The sequence below is a fragment of the Haliaeetus leucocephalus genome, unplaced genomic scaffold, assembly GCF_000737465.1.
Source record: "Haliaeetus leucocephalus isolate CR32 unplaced genomic scaffold, Haliaeetus_leucocephalus-4.0 Scaffold273, whole genome shotgun sequence".
NCBI classification, from domain to species: Eukaryota; Metazoa; Chordata; class Aves; order Accipitriformes; family Accipitridae; genus Haliaeetus; species Haliaeetus leucocephalus.
In genome coordinates, this window is record NW_010972709.1 from 9,041,478 (window position 1) to 9,059,075 (window position 17,598).

Here is a 17,598-nt window from a genome sequence, read left to right on the forward strand (position 1 = left end):
AATGGGAAGCTTCTTTAGATAATGTTATTTTAGAGGCTTGACTTACAGGGAGTATTAACAAAACTATATAAAAATAACTAAGACTTAGAGGATTATATAGATAGAGGTAAGCCACGCAGGAATCTGACAATGTGAAAGAACCATTTGCAGACAGCTCATTTACTGGTTTAAATGTTGCAGAGAGAGAGAGGGATGTAACTAATGGCTCAGGGTGTTGTAGCTCTTCAGGTTAGCACAAAAAATCTAGTGTGGGGGATTTCTATTAGAAACAATATTTAATTTTGGTTTTGCAGTTGCTTTTAAAAGTAAGTGAGGTGTTAGACACTGAAAAAACACCTTGATATAATTATATCTTGTGTGCAATCTGGGCTTGGTAGCTTGCTTTTCTAAAACGTGGTAGGGCTCTAAGCCATCATTTAAATGGATGGTGAATGCAGGCAAAGAAATAGCTATTTCTAAAGGCTTTTTATGTTAGCTTTATAAGGTAGACCTTGAGAAGATCAAAAGTTTGTTGCCTCATTTTCCTGAATTGCAGGTGAGAGCCAGAATGGGAATGTCCTTGTCCTGCAGCATGGCTTACTTGACTAGTTCTGTAGTTACCTGACAACTGGTATGAATGGGCACACAGAAACAGGGCCTTGGCTAGCTGCCATGCATATCTGTTAAGACAGTTGCTAGCAGTATAAACATTAACTTGTTATTAACCTGTTTTAAAAATGAGCTTTTCGTTTTCTTGCTTAGTACCCTGTCCCCCCTCCCCCCTTCCCAAAGAAATGGGGACCTGCACAGTTTTTCTTTATTTAAAAAGGATAAAAGAGAACCACTAGGCTTCTCAGAGTCTACATCAAGCTTGGAGAAGGAGATGTTTCTTATTGAAATTATTATTGTTGAAGTCACAAAAAATTTCAGCTTTCATGCACTAGGTATTTAGGGCTGGGCCTTAACTTTCTAATGTTATCTGTGAAAGTATTTTCAGTGTGTCCAAGAGCTTTGTTCTTTTGAGTAAAGGTATATGGGATTGGACACATAACTTGTAGCCTGGAAGCTCTGTGGGTTAGGCATTTCTCTTCTCCCAGGTGATGGGTTTTGCATCTTTCCCATGTTTCTCTTCTCTTTCTACAGAAAGTCTCTCAGCAGAAGTTCAGTGAGATCAAGAATGTCACTGAAATCCCCCAAGGCTTATAATTCCCTGCAGAAGGGGGCAGTCGTCTGGGATCCAAAGCCACTGCAGGTGAAGAAAATTTTTGAAGCTTTGAAGAAAGGACTTAAGTAAGGACTTTTAAAAAATTGTAATTTGCCTTACCTAGTCATGCTGCTTAAGTCTGTGTATCACTGTTCTCTGTCTCCATCTGGCATTTCTAAACATATGTAGTAACTTTCCCAGACACTGGCTTAGGACCTTGTAAAACAAGTTTCATTCACTTTCAGACAGTCTGCTTGCAAACAAAGTGCTCTGATGTTTTTGTTTGTTCCTAGTTTGTTACACTTCTCTAAAAAGTCAGTGACAGGTAGAACTCTGTGGGAGATTCTCCGTCTCTTGGGGAGCAACTGAGCTCCCTTGAGGAAGGGAGACTTTCAGAGCATGCAGGGTGGCAGGCAGGAAGCCTCCAGATCAAGGAGAGACTTGGACAGGGATGGGACAGCCAGATTTGGGGGGTGTTTGGCAGAAAGTTTCTGGAGAGGGAGCTGTGTGGTGTTTGCTTTGACTCAAAAAGCTGACTTAAAACCAAGTCTGAAAGCAAGGGTGTGCCCTGCAAGGACACAGTGGGGAAGCTGGTTCATAAACCGTTTCTATTCTCCCTATGCTAATTGGAGAACACTTAAAGAGATATTCTAGTGGGGGTTTTTCAGTTTTGGGGGGTTTGTTTGTTTGTTTGATTTGGTTTTTTTTGGTTTGGTTTTTTTTTCCTTTTAATGGAATTAAACTGTGGAATTCAAAAGTACTCTTTCATCTCTTGGTGGCTTGCTATAAGGGAAAGGTCTAAGCAGATCTACCTGAAAACTTCAGCTGACTTGAGGTGATCAAACAGAGCTGTAGTACAGCTCCATCTTCTTATGGCAATGTAAATAACATTATCTTGCTTTAAATGTAGCACTATTTTGGAGTCTTTATTATGGTTGACTGCACAGTCATTGTTGCATCAGTACAGACTTGAGTGAAAAGGCTAAAGACCAATTTTATCCATTGTCTCCGTCTGGCAGATGTGGGGTGCATGCAGCAGACAGATGAAAGGATGGGGTGGCAATCTGAATTCAGGGTATTCTGGCTTTGAGGAAGCTGTCAGTTAACTTGTAGAAATGCTGATGTTATTCAGTGCTGAAATGGCAAATAAAACATGGATGAGCTTGCTCTCTTGGTGTTATAGATCAGAAAGGAAGTGGTGGTAAGTGCTGTTTGCCTCCATCAGTGATTGAAACAGATCAACCTTTAACTGAGTCCTCAAATCTTATTATATAATAAAATACACAAATTGCTACAGTCGATGTTGATGGGCCTTGTCTAATATCACAGGAACTTCATTTACACCCTGAAGCTACTATTGGAAGATAAAATACCTTTCCTTGGATTTGTAAACTCTGTAGCTCTTTCTGCTGGCATCCTACTAACAGTTCCTTCGTATATGTTGCTGCTGTCCTCAGAATTTTGCTACTCTATTAATTCTCGTCATAGTTTGTTTTCTTAAGCGAAGAATGTAAAACGCACTGTAATAATGCATTGTAAATTCAGATGCGTCACACTTTTATTCCAATAAAAGACTATAAAGTCTTAGTCCTAAAAATATCAGTCAATGTCTTATTAGTGGATTTAGATTTAAAACAAATAACAAAAGCAAATATTTTTGCAGAGTTTAGAATTTATCAGAGCTTAGGGAGGTGAAACCATAAAGTGGATCAGAACTTGTTCCCAGTTCTGCAGTGAATGCCATATGATCAGACTCCTGCCAAAACTGAGTAGCTAACTAATTGACTAAAGTAACCTACAGAAAACAACTGTATCAAATAGCAATGCAAAGTCCAACTTTTAAGTAGATGCAGACTGAGTCCACTTAGTGCTGGAGTGACTTGAATTTTTGGTATAGAACATGTTTTACGTGCCTGTTTCTTTATAGCTATAGAAAATAACTCTTTATTTTGTTAACCATCTGGGTACCATTCCAATAACTCCTTATTCTGTTAACCATCTGGGTACCATTCCATCAAGCTGGCAATTTTAACATACTTAAATCTAAAAGTAATGAAGCTCTTCTAAAAGTTAAGTGAACTCTTTTCTGCAACCAACCTTGGCTACTTCTGCACCGAGCTGTTAATAGGCGAGTGTAAAGAGCAGACAGCTGAATGCTGGAGCCACTGGGTGTCTTGGGTGAACTGGTTTTGTAAAAGTAAGAAAATGAAATGCATCAAAGCAAATGTGAAAAAGTGCAGCTGTCTAAAATGAAGTTATTTTGACTGCTCAGAGACTGTGTCTTACAATGTAGTATTTACCAGGTGACTCTTGTTGCCTTTTAAGCATAAGAGGAAAAAGTTACCTAAGTCTGCTCTGTATTAAAACCAAAGTTGGAAGAAGATGGTCTCAGCAGAAATAGTTTAAGGCCCTGTAGGAACTCTTAAGGGACTATGCTTGCTTGCAAGCAACTCTGTAGAAGCCAACTGGCACCAAGTGCTTCACACCTTGCAAAATAGTTCCCATTCTGGAAAAAGTAATGATTACATTAAGAAATTGTCTAGCATACTAAAAGGTGGTAGCCAGTGCTGCTTGCTAAAACACAAATGATGTGCCCTACCTTACATGTGGGCTACTTCTATGAGCTTGGTTTTGTAGTGCAAGTGTTTCGTGTTGCAATTCTTTGACTTTGTAAGATGGAGTTGGCTGATAAATTCTTATTCCTCAGTAACTGTAAGAAGAGACTTGCTCAACAAATGAACTGATATTCTACTTTATACAAAAGGTTCCAGAAGGCCAAACAGGAATAGTTAGAGAAATCTGAAAAGGAGATCTGTGAGCTGGGTTATGTGTGTGTTAGAACTTATTGTTTTCCTCTTACATCCTTCCTTTCCTCTTGCCTTTAGTAGTACTTCCAGCTCTCCTGTCTTGTTTTGTTTTGCCTTGCATTCCCAGAATAAGGCCTATCTTTCACTTGAATGATCTTTTTTAGATGAAGGGAAACAAGAAATACTAAATGTCTGAGTGCATTGTGTGCCATGTGTACATTTATATACCTTATGCAGGAGTGGTGGCCTTCTTGAATTACACTGAGTATTCCATATCTTGGAGGAGTAAAAAGGATTCAGGAGGATTCCTAATGTACAGCGTCTTTAAATGTTAGGTAACAGTAACCAGCATCTGCTGGTACTCACTATATACAGATGCTCCTCTAGGAGTGACTCTTGCATTTAGGATAGTTTCCATAGACAAATATTTGTCCTTTCTCATCTGTTGACCCATGTCTCTCTATATAGCCATTCACATCTCTGCAGGGTAAAACAAGAGAAGTCTTCTAGAGAAGGAAGTTTCTTTGTAACATTCTGCTGAAAAATTCCTTGGGAAAGTGTTATAATGAATGTATCAGAAGAACGTAATACTGGGTTTTCTTCCTCTCCAGTGAATACTTGGAAGCACATCAGGCTGAATTGGATTATCTCTCTGGTCGGCACAAAGATACAAAAAGGAACTCCAGATTGGTAAGATGCTTTTAATGTTAAATACTTTATTTCTAAAGTAATTTAAGTCACAAAAGTAGATGTTCTCTCGTGTCTGGGACTCGCAGGGCTTTTCCAGTTAAAGCACTGAGGTGAGATCCAGCAAGGCATCACAACTGGAAATTTACCAAGCAAGTTAGCTCTAGATGTGAGAATTAAACTTGGGATTTCACATTTTCAACATCCAGCAGTGTTCTTCAGTTCATGTTCCTTTTCTTACTGGGATGGTATCTCCCCATATCTGTTTAGTGATCAGTGTTCATCCTGGACTCTGTATGGACAGAAATGGTGATAAAGATCAGGCTTTGTTTTCCATAGTTGGTGAATGTGTCCTAGCAACCTAGATTCTGTCATGTTCACTGCTCCCTAGAAGTATCTTCAGCAACAGTGCTAATGAAAAGACAACTTTTCAGTTGGAAAGGCAGATCCAACTTTGCCTTTCATTTGGGAAATAATAGCTAGATTAAAAAAAAAAAAATCAGAAACTCCCAGGTACGCTGACCAATGTCCAAGTCCTTGTTACAGCTGATGGTGAGACTTTAACTATATCATTTCAAGCATCTGTGAAAACCAACCAACCATGAACAGAAAATGAAACTAATTCTAAAGATGTTGGACTGTCTCCTTGTAGTAAACAAAGCATCTTATTTTAGTGTAACTTAAGATATGCGTAGTGAGTCTTGCAGCAAACATGAAAGTATGATTAATATGTACAAATATACATGCTCTTCTGTTCAGCCTATGCTATTTCTCTTTCAGGCTTTCTACTATGACCTGGATAAGGTAAGACTATTGAGGATGAGATGAAATGTTGGAAATAAAGAAAATTGATGATGTGTCTACTGTGTTATTTAAAGGCATGTTTAGGAAACAATTTCTCAAGTCCCTTTCTCTCTCCCCTCTTCAAAAGCAAATCCGCTCTGTGGAGAGATACATCAGAAAACTGGAGTTTCACATAAGCAAGGTAAAGGGTTTTAAATCTTGCACATCTAAGGCTTACACTGCTGTATAAGCAAACTGTCTAAATAGAAAATACTTCAATTGTAATTAATCTGAAGGGGGATAATGCTGGCTACTTTCTGAAAGCCGTAACCACTCTTTTTACAGGAGGCAGCAATTATTTATTTATTTTCTTGAATGGTTCTATTCAGGCTGAATGTTGGGCGCAACCCAACCTGAGTTTGCCTGTGAAACCAGTTTGCATAATCTGCCAGTTTATTCAGAAAATGCTGCTATGGGAAGACTTACATATTCTCCCCGCCTTTCCACAAAGGGCCAAATGGGCAGTTCTGTAAAGTGCATGTCTGCTGTCTGCCATGTGCTTCCAAAGGAATGAAATCTCTCCTCTGACACAGCTAAAGGTGTCGGTGTTTTAAGCTGTATTGAGGGAATCAGTTTCTTGCTCCCAAGTAATTTTTCCCTGAACAAAGTGTTACTCTACTTCTTGTCTTCTAGGTTTCTCAATATCCCATGCTTTTTTGCAGGAATGCCTACAAAGTGTAGCACTCTAATCAGTCTGTAAAATGCAGGAGTTGCAGCATTCTGCAATACTATGATAATGGGATTTGGTTGGGTTTTTTTGCCAGGGAAGATGGCTGATATTCCTTCCCAAAACTTACTAAAACTATGCCAGGGTAATTCTTGTTCATTCTTCTCTCACCCCCCCGAAATCTTAAAGGTAGAAGAACTCTATGAAGCTTACTGTATCCAGTGCAGACTACGAGATGGGGCCACTAATATGAAACATGCCTTTTCCTTGTCTCCTTCCACCAAAGCCTCCAGAGAGAGCCTAGTGGAGCTTTACAAGAACTTCCAAGAGTGCACAGAGGTAGGAAATACTCCACACATATAACGAAGATCTGACTGTTCTTTAACAAAAAATGTACCAGGACTTGCTGCTGGCTTTTTTTTTTTGTGGGGTGTGGGTTAAAAACTTAACATGTGAATGAAATACAGGTGCGTAATTGGAACTAAAGCTTGTGAGATAAATACCTTACAGGCAAAGCTGTTGAATTCTATGCTTTTTTTTTTTTTTTTGCTCCTACTCAGCTTGGCTTCATGCATTCATGAAGACAAGTGAAAAATTCTTTGAATTTCTGCTTTAATACTGGGGTCTGTTATGACTCCCACTGGAAGTAATGGGATGAGAATTGAATAATGAATAAGCTATGCTATTTTTACAAAACAAGCAGTGGAAGATAACTGATGTTGAACTGCTCAAGCAGTTCCGCTCTTCTGTGGAGCGCCAAAAAAAAAAAGTCCTCTAAAGATGAGATAAGAAAATGGCATGTATGGGAAGGTAGCCACTCTGCACTGCTTTTCAGTCATAGTGACTGTTCAGTCTTTCTTCTAGGACATGTGCTTTATAGAAGGGGCGTTGGAGGTCCATCTGGGAGAGTTTCACTTGAAGATGAAAGGTATGTTCCTTTCTTGTTTCCTTCAAAACTCATTAATTGATTTTTGGTTTCCTGTGTAGCAATCTGATCCACTGAGAGTCCATTTATGCTTCCACTGGCTTACAGGATCAGACCTTGAACAGAATATTGGCAAACATCTGTTTGCTTCAGCACTGTAAGACAGATCTGCAATGGAATTTTATATTTGAGTACAAAAGCTGACAAGCTTTCTTTCCTCAGCTCAATTAAAATTTGTCCTTCTAAGAGTGTTTTGGGCTGGTGGCGTAGCTTCTGCACAGAGTTGAGCACAAGGGGGTGTTAGCCAGACAGTCACTTTATTTATTGCAAGCTGAGGCTTTGGGGGATGTTGTAAAACTCTAAAAGTATTAGGAGTTTTTCTTCTCTTTTCAGGGTTGGTGGGCTTTGCACGTCTCTGCCCGGGTGACCAATATGAGGTGCAGTATACAGCAATTCATTTTGTCCTTTATTTTACTGCTGTGAGTTTGCAGTAGAGGAACAGGAGAGCAAGGGTGCAACACATAGAAGGGGAGTGGGAAACAGACTATGATAAAACTGTGCACTATTCTGATGAGAACAGTGCTTTGGCACATTTACTAGTTACCCTGCCCTCTGAGACTGAAGAGGGAAAGATGTGATTCAAATGTTATGGGAGGCTTTAAAAGATGGCAGTGATTGTCTATCAAAACCAACCTGTCAGCTCTTTGTCTTCAAAGTTGCTTTGGAATCAAGTAACAGTTGCTGCCTGTTTCTTGGAAGATTGCCCTTGGCATATATGAATGCATCTTAGTATCTTACTGGGTCGCTCTCCTACTTCTAACTGTTCCAAATGAATTCCAGTGTGCCTTGTATTTCAGTATTGCTACACCTGCTATGCAACGTAGTTTTGCAGTTCTTCTAGAATGGGTGGGATGTGTCATTTGGCACTGAGTTAAGATGTTAAAACCTGCAACCTGAATTCCTGCCTCCAGTCTTCTAGCGTTATTCAAATTCCTAAATGTATGGCTTTGCCGTACTGAAACAGTGTGAGGCTTATGGACTGAAGGGAATGTACTGGGATATGTTGACCCAACATCCTCTTTTCTTTGTGGTTTCTAGGTGTTTGTGCGACTGGGGCGCCAAAAATGGAGGTTAAAAGGCAAGATTGAGACCGATGACAGCCAAACGTGGGATGAGGAAGAGAAGATTTTTATACCCAATCTCCATGAGAAGTTTGAAATCAAGGTGTGGTGTATAATGGTTGGATTGGAACCAGTGGGTTAATAACAGGTCTTCTGCCATACTACTTACCTGTTAGGCTATCAAGCATTTGTCAAAATTTAAGTAGTTTTCTCTTCCTAGCCATGTAGAAATGGCAGTTAATCAATGTTCTTCTTACTAAACAGACAACTACTTCTGTTTTTCCTTTGCTCCTTGCACTCGTAACTGTATTAGCGCATCTGCTTTCCCCATATTCTGGAGTCTGGTATATGTGGTTGTGTTTTGGTTTGGTTTGTTTGTTGGTTGTGGGAGTTTTTGGGGTTTTTTGTTGTTGTTGTTTTGTTTTTAAAAATGTCCTAGACCATTGTCTGGGATTTTCTAGGGTGAAGTCTAGATGTGGAGACAAAAAGATGTGTATGTATATATCATTTATATCACCTATGTGGAATATTAAGTGCCCGGAGTTCTGTTCTCTATTGAAAGAGAAACGTGTATATGGAAAACATATCATTGCACATGTGTATGTTTTGAATGTGTAGTTCAAATATCCCTTTATCTGCATGCACTGCAAATTCTTTTGTCATGTTTTACTCCAGAGGTGCTCTGTATCTGTGAAGAACCAATGGCACTTATATGCTGGTACAAACTGTCTGTACTTCATTTAGAGTTCTGACACTTTTTTTTAAAGACATAAAGTGCCTCAGAAGAGGTCATATTCTTAGCAGTAAGGGACCAGTGCTAGTGGCCTGTGATACATAGATGACACACTGTGGGTGCCCCTTGAGGGAAGCTTGTAGCTTGTGCAGGTGCCATGGGCATTGGTCCTGGCACTTAGCAGGTGGAGTTAATCTTTAAACAGCATTTCCACTGTAGTCTGGCATCTTTCATGGACTGGACTCTGCAGAATGACTTCTGTCAACCTAAAAGGAGCTGAGATCGAAGGCTGTGCTGGATCCTGTTCTACCAGGAAACTGTGCCAGTGCAGGGTTTTGAGTTCTGGCAGCTGTGTTAAAGCAGCTATTGCAACGCTCCCCTCCTATCTGGCAGCAAGAACTGGGTTACATAGGAGAGACTCTTTGGCATCTTGCCAGCATAGCCTTTGGAAATGTGCTTATAATGTGGTTTTCTGCTGCCACTGCACAATGAAGATCAGGTGAGAGGCTAATTCAGATCCCTGTTTTCCCATAACAGTTGTAAAAACTTGTATTACTTTGTATGACAATGATAGTTTTTCATAAGCTGACAAAAAGGGTAAGTCTACTGACTAATGTTCTCCACACCCTCTTGCTCTTTCCACTTTGTACTTAATCTTCACCCAGTACAAATACGTAGCAGGTTTAAAAAAGAAAAATAAAAAAAAATAATTGAGAAGTGCCAAAGAGTGTTCCAAGAGGAGCCTAGCAACGAAACTTTTGCTAGCTCTTAAAGGAGATGTAGGCATGTAACTAATTCCTGAAGTGGACTTCAGGCACTTGTGCTAAAATTCTGTGCTGCGTCTGATGCTTTATGTGCTTCTAGAACAATCTGATCTTCAATTGGAAGTATGTTTTTATAGCAAATGTTTTATTAGATTTTTTTTTTTAAAGTAGCTGAAGAAGCAAAGTGCCACGCTGGAAAAAACACAGGCCTGTAACTGTGTTGATAACAAACTTGGAGCCACCTGCAGAGCTAGAGGAAAGACCTGACACTTAGAAGTTCTGATTTTGGCCCACAGCTGAGCTCAGGGCAGTTAGAAAGGTCACAGTAGATGCGGACAGTTGTGCTTCCAGATCCTTTAGGCAATTGAGAGCTGAAATAGCCTAGTGTAGGTAGGCTAAAATACTTCTCTGTAATATGTATTTTTATGATAGTGTTAGTCTAATATGTAGACAAGCTAGACTCTGTACTATAAATGACAACCACTTGTATGTATACCAGAGATGGAATTTCCAAATTTCAGACTTAAAATCGTAGTCTACCAAATTCTGTTGTCAGAAGTGTACAGCTCTGTCTCTCCCCAACACATAAAACTCCTTTCCTTTTTGCTAGCCATGTATGACATATTCCTTGTGGGGATATTGGCTCACAAAAGTTTAGGAGCCCAGAATTGAGTATCAAGGTTGTAAGTTTGTCGTGGGCCTTGGAGCCGATCTGAGCCTGGGGTGTTCTCCTTTCCATGCACGTGACTTAGGATTGTCTGGTAAGATGAAAATGGATATGTTTGTCCCCACAGGTGACAGAGCTGCGAGGACTGGCCACTATTCTAGTTGGTGTTGTGACATGCGACAGCATAAACTTCTTCACAACCAAGCCTCAGACAATCATTGTGGATATAACTGAACTGGGCACCATCAAGCTACAGCTGGAGGTCCTCTGGAAGTAAGTACAGCTTCAAATGAAAAAAGCTGGAGCTAAACATTTGAAATAAATTAAAGGCTCCTTAGTATGTCACCTAGTACCATTCAACATCATAGTCCTCTTTCTATTTGCAGAGCAGGTGCAGGATAGATAGCAGCCACATGCTTTCTCACAGCAACCTCAGCTACTGTGCCTGATCTCTGACTCTGGGGGACCAGTCCTTGGGAAGGGGAGGGGGAAAGGGGGACAGAAGCTGTTTCTATGACCCTTCAGTTCTTTGATGTTACCAGAGCCGTGGCTAGCCACGTGAACTGACTAGTAGGCTTTTACTTAGCTTACTACTCTTCACAACGAGCATTCAAGTCTAGCTCCAGGCAATGCATGTACGTCTATAAAACATGAACAATAATCTTAAAGATGATGAAATGAAACTGAAAATAGCAGCTTCTAGGCACAATGAGAGAAATATATAGTTGAAATTTTAGCACAATCACTATTACCAGGCCACAATTTGTTAAAAATGAAGCTTCCCCAAAGACTTAGCACCTTCTTATTTGCACTGTGATTACAGTTATCAATGTAAGGCCTGTTGGTGCACTACAGAGAAGCTTGGTTACAGATGCACTTTTAAAATATCAGAGTATTTTCATGGTGCCTGTGACTTGTTAAATTGTTTTATAATTTAAATCTGTAAATTTTTGTAGTGGATTACGGATGTTTCTAAAAGCAAATTCTCACTTCTGTGGATGCTGCACTGGAACTTCTTCCTCACTCTACACATAGCACCATAGATTTTTGAGGTAGTACTGTTATTTCTGCTTTACAGGACTGTTGGTCTGTACTGAGAGTCTTGTCTGTAACAAATCAAAACTTTTTAACCTGTTTCTGTTTATTGTTGTCCAGGGGTTAAATCTAGCCATCTTAGTGAAGTGCCAAATTAAACAACAGGCGGTCTTTACTTGTACTCCTGTATATGCCTTACTGCAGTCCTCAGTTCTTCTCAGCCCAACATGGCAAAGAGGCATTTGAACACACCTCCATGATAAGGGCCTTTTTGAAAGGCTGCTTTGTGATGACTTGTGGATCTAGGCTCTCTCCAGGAAAAGCAGAAACTGAACAATGTTTAGATTAGGAAGGGCAGGGAACTATGCCTTGCAGGCCAGACTCACCTATAACTCAGCCTTATACAACTCTTCGCTGGCCATGCTGGTTTCTTGTTTTCTTAAAAATTACCTAAAAATAAAAAAAAACCCTTGTATGTATTGAATGTGTGGTCTGCCAAATGTACCCAAAAGTCAAACAGATCTTTCAGTAAGAAAAGTTTCCCTGCTCTTAGGGTAAAGTAACCAAATGTATTTTACAATCAGACTTGATTTTTCAGGTCTTAATACCCTTTTTCTACTTCTAATTACCTTTGGAAGCATCTTTTGCCTTAAAGCTTACCACAGTCTTTTAAGCCACCAACAGGAGAGATGCCACAATGGTTTTCTGTTGCAATTCCTGTTCAAGTGTTGATAAACAGTTTTTGGGTTGCATTGCTGGGGTTGGGGAAAGAGCCATGTTTATTGATCAACATACACAAAAGACATTCGAAAATAGTATGCTGTGGTTCTTGAAATTTACTGTTGACTTGTACATGCAATTGGGCTGAAAAATGAGTCTTGGCAACAGCATCTGAAAATTATTTTCAAATGCACACATTGCTCTAAGTCAATGAGAAATAAACTCACACAGCCTGCACCTGTTTATGACACTCTTTCCTCCTGAGATCTAACAATGGGCATCAGTATATGTTTTGTTTTGGTGAGGTGCTGCAGCTGCTCTAGAGACTTTTGAGGCCTCTGTTTCTTATTTGAGAAGCTGAGCCACTAATTGGTTGGGTAACAAAGCTTCATTCCAGAAGCTTGCTGTGATCTTGCATTATATGCCCTATGAAACTTCCTCTTACTCATGTCAAGTTACGTATGTATTCCCATTTGAATCTGAAAGCAGAGACATTCATGGTAGATTTATTGAAAACTGTGTGGAGTGGGGATGGTGTAAGTTGCGTTATATATGTTTTTGTGGTTTCTTTTTTTTTAAAGTAAAAGTAGCTCTTAAAATGACAGCCCTTTTAAATGAAGGCCAATTAAAATATTCTGTTTTGACATTCATGTGTCTTAGTATTGGGGAAGGAAGGAGGGAAGAGGGGCGTAGGACAATATATGGGCTCTCATACATCCCCAGCAAAATCTGATGCCTTTATTTGTCATCTCTCACCCTGCAACAAACACACGCCACCAAAACTTGTATTGGGTTTAACCTGGATCTAAAATGATCAGAAGCTCTATATGCAGTTTCAGAGCAGAAAGGACTGCAGAGAGAGCCCTCTGCTTGCAGAGATGCCCTTCTTACAAGGGAAGTCCCTTTTTCTTTGATTTCAAGCCTAACATCTTAAGAAGTTTCACTCGTGCAGTGAAGGAGATTATACTTCCCTTGTTGAACTAGGTATAAAATCTGGTTTTGCCCTGATATGGGAAGTGCTGTACCAAGAGATGGCACATTGGTAGTAGAGTCTGGAAGAAATCACTTCTACTCTCTTCTTAACCCATGCAAATGGCATTTAACAGATAGATTCACTTCACTTACTTTTGCTGGGTCTACTTGTTTGCCTTTCCTTGCTGTCAATAACTTGCATAAATAATTATGCATATAAGTTGTCCTTGCAAAAGGACTGTACAAGGAAAACCCCTTCCTATTCTGTGATATCACATAGTTTCTCAGATAATAGCTTAAATCTCCAAAGCAAATCATATTTGTGACTAGATTTTGTAGAAAAATACAATTCAAATTATGTTGACACTTGATTGTTGCAGTAGCTCGCAGCTCAGAATGCAGCTTTTGACTGGCAAGATGAACACTTCTATGGCATTTGGGACAACCATCACCCAGCTTTTAGAGTTGGCAACAGCTGAGCTGGGAGCAGGGTTAGTGGTGACGCATTTTCTTTGGGAGTTAATCCCCACTTGGAATTTTTCAGCACATGAGAAATCTCCGGCTGTGTGTGTCTGCTGTGTTTAAGTTTTGTGAAATGTGTTGGTATCCTACCAAGTGGATTCTCCAGAGCACTTCTGCACAGAACTGGCAGGCTCCTCCTTTTTGACAGCCTGTTTGCTGAAGTTGTTTACAGAAAAGAGAAGTTATGTGGTGATAACTCAGGGTGTTTCTGTTTTCAAAGATCCAGCACTCAAAATAACAGCTGTTTTTTCTTTGATTTAAGAATAACTAAACAAACCCAGCTGAATTGCCCAAACTTCCCTGAGAGGCAAGCTTTCAATCTAGACCTGCTTTGTGAGAAATCAAAATGTAGATCACTCTTCCATTTCTAAATGTATATTTTCTTTAAATAGGCACTAGTCTTCTGGGCTCCAACGGAAGTTCCTTCAACTCCTTTATAGATTATGCCACGAGGAGCGTGAATGAGCTTGGGCCTGTTGCAGAATGGCTTTGTTGGCCAGTTTGGCAGAAGGCTTTGGTTTTTTTGCCAACCTAAACAGCAGTCTGAATTCTGTCTCTTGCATGAAGGACAAAGAGAAAGCCTGTGTTCTCTTTTCAGAACTTCAGTTAGCACCCCGTACTGGGATCTAAGGGTACCATCCAGCCAGAACCGCTCTTGTGATTTCTGCCCACTTTGAGTGTGTGCTGGCCTGGCTCACAAGGGTTTGTGGAGTAGGAGAAACAAACCTTAAGGGAGAATAAAAAAGGAAAGTCTGGGTTTTTTGGATACATACCTACTGACAATCTTGTTCTTATAGGTGAAAACTTACGTGAATAGGTAGTACTCATGCAAGTATCTTTAGGCAGTAGTCCATCAATGCATCTCTGTGCTTTTGATGGAAGTGATGTTTCATAGCTTAGTCTTGTGATAAGCTGTACTAACCTTGAAACTGGTGCTTATTATGGGTAGGAGAAACCTCACAACAATAACACTGTTAAAATTTCATGGGCATTTTCACCTGTGTTCAATAGGGGGAAAAAAAGAAATCTCATGATTAACAGTGAGTCCAATCCAGTTGACCAGAATTGTTTTTTTGTATTAATGCAAGTTTGGATTCACAGGCTTAATAGTGGGATTCATACATGTCTATCCACCAAGAACCCTTCTGGCCTGGTGGTCTTTAATACATGGAGTGACTGGACAGAAGGGGAGTAGTTAGGGCACAGTCTCAGCAGTGGGAGAAAGGAGTGCAGATCCTTTGAGGCTAAAGACTGAATTGAGTTCAGCTTTTATATGCCCTGCCTGATTACTTATGTTCCTCTGAGAACATAAACCAGGAAGTGTCCTCCTTACACATCCAACAGAGAAATGCCACAAGGTGAGGGAAATGGTAGAAATCTCAAGTATTTCATCCCTCCACGGGTTTGGTGGTTTATGACAAAATAATATCTCACTGGGAATCCATGCTCAGTGCTGGCAAGGCTGAAGTACCTCTGAATGTGTGCAGATGCAAAGCTTCTAATGTTGTGGGAGGTTCAATCTAGGAAACATGAGCTCTGATGAATTGTAAACCCCTTCAAGGTCAGGCTGGGCATGTGTGTTTTGGACCTAAACACTGAAGTCCTGCAACAGTGCTAAAGCAAGCTAAAGGAGAGCTACATGCTGCATTTACGTTGGCCTTAACAATTATGGCATTGTAGTGTCATGCATTTAATAATAAACCAAAGGCCAACATGTAGGCAATATAGAAATAGAATGGGGACAACAAAGATGATCAGACATGTGGGGCCACTTTTTGTTTGTTTTTAACAGAATTTTCCAGTCTTGAAAAGGTGTTGATGGATAATACTTGTACAGGCATATAGATGTGCGGAATGTGGAAGGCAAATGATTAGCCACTATTTCTCTCGGTAGAGCCACAGACACCACCACCCCCCCCCCGCCATGTCAAAGAACTTGTTCCACAATTTAAAGTTAAATAATGAAATTTCTGCATACTTTTAACCTACACAGAGATTTTGTGTCAATGATTTCAGGAAGTGACTAGACAGACCAAGGAAAAGCACATGACAATTAAAGGCAATAGTCTGCTTGCCAAGTCTGATGCATGACAGATCTAAGCTATGGATTGCCTCAAATTTGAGTATGTGTCTGGGGAAAGCCTGCTATATTTGTCTTATTTCCTATGTTTTTCCCCTGAATATCCCCTACTGGCTTCTGTCAATGTCAAGATGCTGGGAGAGATGGATTCATAGATCTGTCCCAGTATGATGTTTTGTTTGCTGTACAAATGTGGAACAAGGTGATGGATCATGCCCAGAGAGCTTACAATCAAGAGATAATAGATGCTTTAGAGCAGACTTTATTCTTTCCTTCACCCTTTGCTCTCTCAACTTGTTATCTTGCAGCAACAGGGAGCGTGTGCTTCTTTGGAGGGCAGCTGAATAGCTGTATTTTGCTAGAGGGTTTTAGTAATTGTCAAAGGGGCAAAACAGATTTAGCTTGTTATTCCTGTCCCTTTCCTCAGAAGTGTCATTTTGCATTACTGCATTGCTATATTAAAAGCTAAAAATGAAAAATCTGAGGAATGGATCTCTCTGACTCTTCTTAAGAAATGCTATGGATGCGAGTAATTTGCTTCCATCAGTAAATATGGCAGGCTTTGGCTAAAAGGCTCTTACTGTCAGAAACGTGTTTTATTTTCTGCATAGTGAGACAATGCAGATGGTTGTTAATGTGAGTCCATGGAACTGGCCTGTTTGAGCCCCAGCTGGGTGATACTGGTTAATTTAGCCAATTAACCTGTATTAGGTGAGCTCATAGAGCATTACCTCTATGCTGAGGAAGACAGTGGTGTGTTGCACTGCAGGATGCTGTTGAGAATTGTCCCTGTGCAACATGAGAAGCTGGAGAGAATTGGAGCTCTGCTTTTCAACTTCTGCTAGAGAGCAGAAGTTCATTTCCCTGTGATTGATTAGTCCTCATTATTGTTTGGATCTTTTCAGACTTCTAGTGGTTCTATGTTGTACAGCTAAATGCATCTGACTTTATCCTACTGTTTGGTCATTATATTCATATCTATGAGATTACAGTTTTGTTATAAACAATTCACTTTTTTCAAAATGCCGGTACTTAAGTGGAAAAACAAACTTTCTTTCGGTGCCACAAGGCATATCAGTAGGGAACAAAAGTAACATGTAGAAAAAACAAACTTGCTTTACTTAACTTTAAATATGTTTTCCCTCTCCTGGTTAGCCAAGTTGCATTTTGGGAGACAGTTCATCCAAGTTTCCTTAGACTGCTTTGCAATGGCTTTGGGAAATTAATGGCTGTGATACAGTAGGTAATTGGGAAGTCTTTAGAGCAGGACTTGTCAAACTCTTGTAAACCATAGCCGGTGTCCTCTGGGGCTATAACAGGATTCATCCATGACTGTATGAACCATGTAACTTGCCATATACCACTGCACAAGCTTCCTCTGCCAGCCAAAGGAATTGTTTATTAATATTTGAAGGATAATGAAGTTTTTCAGTGGCTTTTCCAGGTGGCATGTGCTGTGCAGGAGGGAAATTAATGACAGTTTTCCTTTTATTACATGTGTTGTAATTCCTTCCTATCTGGTATGGTGTATGCCTGACTATCTGTCCAGTGGCTGTCAGCAAGCAGCCTATACCGTACTTGTCAGCACTGGCATCCGTGTCGGATGCTGCAGAAGGATGGAGCACTTCAGAATTTTGGCCTGTTGGACTCTTCTTCCAAGACTGTGGCACAGGTCTCTGTCTAAAGGGTGCTGACAATTCTGTGTAAAATATGCAATCTTTTTGCCTACCTCTTTCTCTGCTGGTACAATCAAAGATACTGGTCAGAGAGGCACCCTCTCTTTCCTTTTATTCCCTGTGTTGTTTACTAAATGTCACAGTTCAAATCCTAACAGCTATTCCCACTGCTAAACATTTCTGTGCATTCTGGTCT

At 40.1% G+C, this 17,598-nt stretch overlaps 1 protein-coding gene across 4 annotated transcripts in view; it reads left to right on the forward strand.

Moving 5' to 3' along the window:
* The window catches only part of FAM65C (family with sequence similarity 65, member C), a 53,476-nt gene that overhangs the window by 24,289 nt on the left and 11,589 nt on the right, over window positions 1-17,598 (forward strand). For all 4 annotated transcript variants that reach the window (XM_010569646.1, XM_010569648.1, XM_010569647.1 and 1 more), the window contains 9 exons: window positions 1,123-1,269; window positions 4,602-4,680; window positions 5,458-5,481; window positions 5,609-5,662; window positions 6,377-6,526; window positions 7,052-7,115; window positions 7,506-7,549; window positions 8,211-8,336; window positions 10,525-10,670. In XM_010569646.1, the coding sequence (XP_010567948.1) occupies window positions 1,123-1,269; window positions 4,602-4,680; window positions 5,458-5,481; window positions 5,609-5,662; window positions 6,377-6,526; window positions 7,052-7,115; window positions 7,506-7,549; window positions 8,211-8,336; window positions 10,525-10,670 (834 nt within the window). The remainder of the gene's footprint in view (window positions 1-1,122; window positions 1,270-4,601; window positions 4,681-5,457; window positions 5,482-5,608; window positions 5,663-6,376; window positions 6,527-7,051; window positions 7,116-7,505; window positions 7,550-8,210; window positions 8,337-10,524; window positions 10,671-17,598) is intronic.